At 37.6% G+C, this 6,425-nt stretch overlaps 1 protein-coding gene across 2 annotated transcripts in view; it reads right to left on the bottom strand.

Annotated features, from left to right (window-relative positions):
• Positions 1-1,600: 1,600 nt before the first annotated feature.
• Positions 1,601-6,425, bottom strand: part of LOC110024903 (autophagy-related protein 18d-like) — a 43,020-nt gene continuing 38,195 nt past the window's right edge. For both annotated transcript variants that reach the window (XM_020725093.1, XM_020725094.1), the window contains exon 5: positions 1,601-1,942. In XM_020725093.1, coding sequence (XP_020580752.1) covers positions 1,831-1,942 — 112 coding nt within the window. In that variant the 3' untranslated portion in view covers positions 1,601-1,830. The remainder of the gene's footprint in view (positions 1,943-6,425) is intronic.

Below are 6,425 nucleotides of genomic sequence, written 5' to 3'. Positions count from 1 at the left end.
CCAAACTTCTTAATCCAATCAGAAAGTTGATATAAATATGAAAATTATAGAACATAAAAATACAAAGTATTCATAAAATTTATCTAGCTCTGGTTTTGTTGGGTATTCAAGGCCTTGCAGCGCCGGAATCCGTCTCAAGTCATCGTCTGAGTAGGAAGTAGTGTTGTAATATAAAATAGTACAGCAATTCTTGCGTAAGAATTCAAAATATATATACGATACTATAATCAATGATTCACATTATAAATCAATATTACTTTCTCTGATAGCTTAGATCCATCCTTACGAATAAGAGGTCTTAGGGCCTGATAAGAATAATCTTTTAAGGCCTCTTTTATATGATCTATATTCCTTATGCTCTTTTATGAGAATTCCTCGTGTACTCTCTGCAAGGCCTTCTTAAGGAGATTCTTGAGATTATGTTGAAATAAGAACTAACAGATTCAACCAAATAAGATTCCCCCAAATCCTTCCACAGCAAAGGACGAAAAAAAAAACGCAAAAGATTGGAGCCTTTGGAGTGGCATTTTCACGGGAAACTACAAACCGAGGAGGGGGGCAGAGGAGCGAGGAGTAATAATAATAAGGGTTACCGGTGAGAACGATTGGCGAAGATGGAGGGAGACGCGGATCAAGCGAAGAGACGGACTGTTGTGACGTCGTGCTGGATCGAGGAGCCACTGGTTGCGAAATTAGGGCAGAGGAGCCGGTCGTTGCGAAATTAGGGACGGAGGGCAATACTCTTCTTTCAACAGTATTAAAAGCGGATTGCAGGGTCCTACCCGCGATCCGCGTCTAATACAAAAATTATAACAAAGTTTTATGAAAAGCAGTAGAAATGTGATTTTCAAACAGGTGATAGCGTTTTGAAAACGCCACCACTGCAAATAAGCTCTCCAAAACGCACCCATAATGAATGTTATGAAGATAAAATTTGTATAAAACCATCCTTTGCCTTCATCATATGAATAAGAACTGGTCTTCATGCAAAAATTCTTTTGAATTCCAACAGGTATAACTAGAAACTTTAAAATGTGGTATTACAAGTATGATTATTAATATACCTTTAATATTACCAAAACAAAACCATTAAAATCTATCATATGAATACTACTAAAAACTAAAAAATTACAGCACTTTCTTATTTAGGAATTTTTAAAATCATTATCCTTTCTCAACAAAAAGAATGTCTACGAATCCTTGAAACATCATCTACTCCAAGCAAAAAATCCGAAATTAAAGAAAATTTATTAAAATTATAATATTATCAATCTCATTCAAACATTCCTAAAGGTTTTCTTAAATAATATCCTTAATTTTACATTAAATTGCTTTTAACCATATAATTCTCACAAATAAAACCATCTGAGATTTTCTTCCTCAACGTGAACATCAAATTGCCGACGTCATTTAATACGCTCAAATTCAAACCAAAGATCAAAAACGCTCCCAACGAATCAGCCCCTATAATCTCATCATTAAGATTATCACTTCCACATCAAACCAATCTCCAATCTTCCCCACTACACTTAATATAAATTTTATTTCTTCATGAAAGGATTAGTTCACGATCCCACCAAAACAAACAAACAAACAAAAGTAAACGGCAATATGATCAGAATCCTGAATGGTCGTGTTAGCCAAAACAATACTATGTAAGAACTTGAGAGCATTAGCACCGAGTTTACAAGGGAATCACAATATCAGTCCCACAAATTTGTACATAAAACGGAGGCAATCTTTCAGTATAAAATATATGCAGGTTATAGAAAAATTGCTCCGGACTCACAATATTTGCGATGAAATATGCTGCTGGAGCAGCGCATCAGCTCAAGGATGGTTGGCAGGTCCTGCCTGGTGGGTTTCGGACCTGAGGAATAGAACATACTCCTGCTGCGTCATTTGCCCTCCGAGCACTGGATCGAAACTCAACCTGTAGAAACTGCAGGAAAAGAATATATATATAAATAAAAAGCCATAGTTGTAGTTAAAACGTTCTAAAAAAATCTCAATAAAATCTGCCGTCAAAAGACAAACTTGACGGCAGATTTTATTATGATAGTAGGCGTAGTAGCAGATGTTTTATTTTTTGCCATAAATGTCAAGCAGAGATAAAAGAGAACATATTAATCAATATATGATGAATGTAGATGAAACGAATGGTGATACGAGGGTATTCTATAAATTGTCTCCATGAGATGTGAGAGATACTCGGGTATTTTGTAAAAACATTAAAAGATTCTTACATTTGCAAACTCATTTAATGTAACAACATACCCATCCAATGGTAAAATGATCAAGGCTCCGTTTGGGCCCGCTTTTTTACGACTTCGCGGCAAGGAATCGCGAAAATCGATCGTTTGGCTCCCAGCGTCGCGGCAGAATGAAGCTGAAGCGGAAGAAAAGCGGGCCGAGATATCCATCCTGCACCCCGCGGCCCCGACTTTCGGCTCGTCAAAAGTTTTTTTTACCCTCGGCGCAATCCTCCTCCCGCCTATTCCCACGCGCGTTGTTCTTCCCTCACGCAGACCAAACCCTCCCGCGCGCGAGCATTCTTCTTCCTCCTCGACACCCGAAGCCTCCGCAAGCGTTCTTCTTCCTTGACACCAGAACCGATCGCGCACGTTCTTCTTCCTCGAGTGCGAGCGTTCTTCTTCCTAGACGCCAGGACCGAACCATCCGCGCGTGTTCTTCTTCCTCGACACCAGGATCGAACCCTTCCGCGCGCGTTCTTCTTCCTCCACCAGAACCGAACCCTCGGCGAGTTCTTGCCGCGCAGGTCCTTCCTCGAACAGTACCGAATCCAGAGAGCACGAGCAGGTAATCCGATCTTCTTCAAAATTATTTGAGAATGGTTTTAGAATTGGGGAGTTGGAACATATGAGCGAGTTGCACAAATTAAAAGAACTTTTTCTCAAAAAATGTGAAGGATGCTAGAGAGTCTTGCACTGCAAAATTATTTGAGAAGGCAAAACTATTAATGAATGGAAATCAGACAAGGGAGTTGGAAGCGAAATGCTGTTTCAAGTTGGACAATTTTTTATTTTGCTCATTATAATATTGATTTTCCATGTTGTTCTGTCTTCCATTGCTGCTATTACTCATGTTTTCAAAGAATTGACATCAATTTTTTAAGGCTTGTTTCAGTAAAAATTCATGAGGCTTGTTTCAGTAAAATTTTTTTTAATTTCTTAAGGCTTGTTTCAGTAAAAATTCAATGCATCAAAGAATTGACATCAATTTGTTATAAAAATTCAATGCATTGAAGAATTATTTTATTGCACTTGGAGGAATACTCTTTGTAGATTATGCATCGAATTATTACTCAAAGTGGCATTTTTTGTTGCACGAAACTAGATCTTTCATTTGAAGGATTTTTATGAGAATGTGGATGTGCTCATCTATCCTGGAGATGTGCTCTAGCTTCTTCGGCTCTTTATACCAAGTGTTTCCTGTTGTTTTATCATGGGGGAGGTTGGCTTGCAGAAATTTCTCATTTTTACTGTAAAACAAATGTTTGTTGCCTCCCAATTCATATGTATTTACATATCTAACACCTGAACTTCACTTTTTAAACTTTATAATTGATTTTACTCTTCTGTTCCATGACTTTATTTTGTTATAGTAATAACATGGATAATAAGCCTAATGAGGTTGCTACCCCCGCATTGTGGGAAAAAGACACAAAAATAATATTTTGCGATCTTTGTATCAAAGAGATTGAACGGGGAAATAGGCCTACGATCCATTTCAATAAAGAATGGTGGCAAAATATTATCAAAAATTTCAAGGAATATACATGCAGGGAATACAACATGTTGCAAATGAAGAGCAAGTGGGACCAAATGAAGAAGGAATGGAAAATTTGGAAGGAATTGAAAAGGGTTCTACCAAGCTTAGTTGGGATCCAATGAAGTGAACAGTTGATGCACCTGAGGAATGGTGGGCTGAAAGATTTGCGGTTAGCTTTGTTTGTAAACTTCTGTATTTTGTAACTTTCTATTTTATTCTAATTGGGTGTCTATCAATTTCTGTGTAGGTGGTGTCTGCTGCAAAAAAGTTTAAGCTTTCTGGAATTGAGCCTGAATTGGAGGAGAAACTAGACCGCATGTTTGGGGGAGTGGTTGCAACGGGGAACTATGCATGTAGCCCAAGTGAGACAGGGTTCGCTCACAATGCCGTGAATTTGGGAACCCCTGGAGGTTCAGTTGATTTCATTGACATCCCCAGCCCAAATCAGAACGAATATGAAACTATTTCCCATTTCAAACGTCCGAGGGTTGTTAATAAAATAAAATTTGGTGCTTCTTCCCTCAGAAACGAGCTATCTGATGCGGTTTCTTGTTTTAAAGCAGAATGTCAGGCTTTTCATTCAAGCACAATCGCGGAGGCACTTGAAATCATAAGTGCTATTACCGAAATTTATGCAGATGAAGAGTTGTATCTGTTCGCAGCAGAATTGCTAAAGAACCCGGTCCGTAGGGATTTCTTTGTGCAGATGTCTATCACCCGCAGAGTGACATATATTCGGCATTTTTATAATCATTTGAACAATTGATATTTTTTATATTTTTCATCACTAGAATATTTACACTGCATTATCTATTTTTTTCTTTCTAGAGTTGTGCTTGTGAACTCTCTTGTACCTTCATAATTATTTGCAAACATTTTTTTTTTCTATTGTCACCAACTCTCATATAAATGATGATTGTTTTGAAGAAACATTTAGGGATACTCATCACTATGGATGCAAATAGAAGAAGAAGAATGGAGGCCCACATGGATACACGCAGAAGAAAGCGAAGAGGGATGTTTCTGACGGCAATATGTTTGATGTACGAGTACTATGACGCGTACATTGATCGGTCGTCATGCATGACATCTTCTTATGTTAGCGACAAATGGGTTGGAGAGTTACTTGTGAGACATCCAATACGATTTTTTAATATATTTTGAATGAGTCAAACAATATTAATCGATTTTCTGGACTTACTCGTAGGATCTCACGGTCTTCATGGATCTTCGAGGATCAATCCACGTGAGGTGCTCGCAATAACACTGTTCATATTGTCCCAAAATGAGTATATGCGAGGAGCAATGGAGCGATTTCAACACTCATCAGAAACAATTAGCAAGTATTTCTCAATCAGATTGAGCGCACTTGTTAGCTTGTTCTCTCATGTCATCGGACCCTCGGATTATAAGTTTGAGCAGATACTCGCTGAGATAGCACGTGAAGCACGATATATGTCCTTTTTCAAGGTATTCTCTCGGATGTATTATAGTTAACTTTGTAAGGGTAAACAATGATATGTCAAACCTAACATTTACTCATCAAGACTGCATTGGCGCGATTGATGGAACACATGTTGACGCACGTATCCCAAATAGTGATAAAGTGGCATTTATTAGCCGTTGAGGTAGCCCTATCCAAAATGTCATGACAGTCTATGACTTTAACATGTGTTTCACTTTTGTTATGGCTGGCTGAGAGAGCAGCGTACATGACAGTCGAGTTTTTAAATCTGCGACACGGAATCCCAATAGCAATTTTCCACATCCACCTGCAGGTACACTCGGGATCGAACTCATACGAATTGTTCAGTTTATTAGGCAAATATTACTTGGGATCCCAATAACAACTTGAATTTTCATACTAATTGTTATATTTATTAGACAAGTATTACTTTGTTGATACTGGTTACTCATTGCAACGAGGGTATTTAAAGTCATTTCCTGATACGAGATATCACATACCAGACTTCGCACGTGCAAGTAACGTCATACGAAGAAAAAAGGAAATGTTTAATAAACGACATTCATCGCTATGTGGTGTAATTGAGAGGACTTTTGGTGTCTGGAAAAAGAAATGGGTGATACTCTGTGATATGCCTCCCTACAATTTTTCGAAGCAGGTACAGATTGTCTTTACTACAATGACTCTTCATAATTACATAAGAAGTCATCATTCTCGTAGCAATATCGACTTCCATTTGACGGAAGAGGATGAAGAAAATGTGCCTTCGGAAGCATTTGAATATCAGCTAGGTCAATATTTCACAGAAGAAGAGACCGAGGCTTCCATTGCCTTCACTGTAGATGGGGAAAGTGCAAGCGAGATGGCAGAGTTGAGAGAACGAATTACTGATGAGATAATATGCCTATGAATGAAGAATTTGAGAATTTATTAGTTGAATATTATTAAAAATATTACTACACTTATTTTTATTCAAATTCATATTTATTTATTCCGTTGCTTTTTTTTTTAGTTTTAGACCTGTGAACTATATGAAAACCATTGAGCTACTTTTTTTATACTGCCTAAGCTTGCAGTATTTTTTTAGAGAAAGGTTGTTTCTTTAAATATTTATACATACCTTGTCAATTTGTGTTTTGCTTACCTGTAAATAAATATTGAAATCCCG

This window comes from Phalaenopsis equestris, unplaced genomic scaffold (genome assembly GCF_001263595.1).
Source record: "Phalaenopsis equestris unplaced genomic scaffold, ASM126359v1 Scaffold000278, whole genome shotgun sequence".
Lineage (NCBI taxonomy): Eukaryota > Viridiplantae > Streptophyta > Magnoliopsida > Asparagales > Orchidaceae > Phalaenopsis > Phalaenopsis equestris.
The sequence above is the reverse complement of the archived record's forward strand: the minus strand, read 5'-3'. Positions and strand labels throughout refer to the sequence as shown.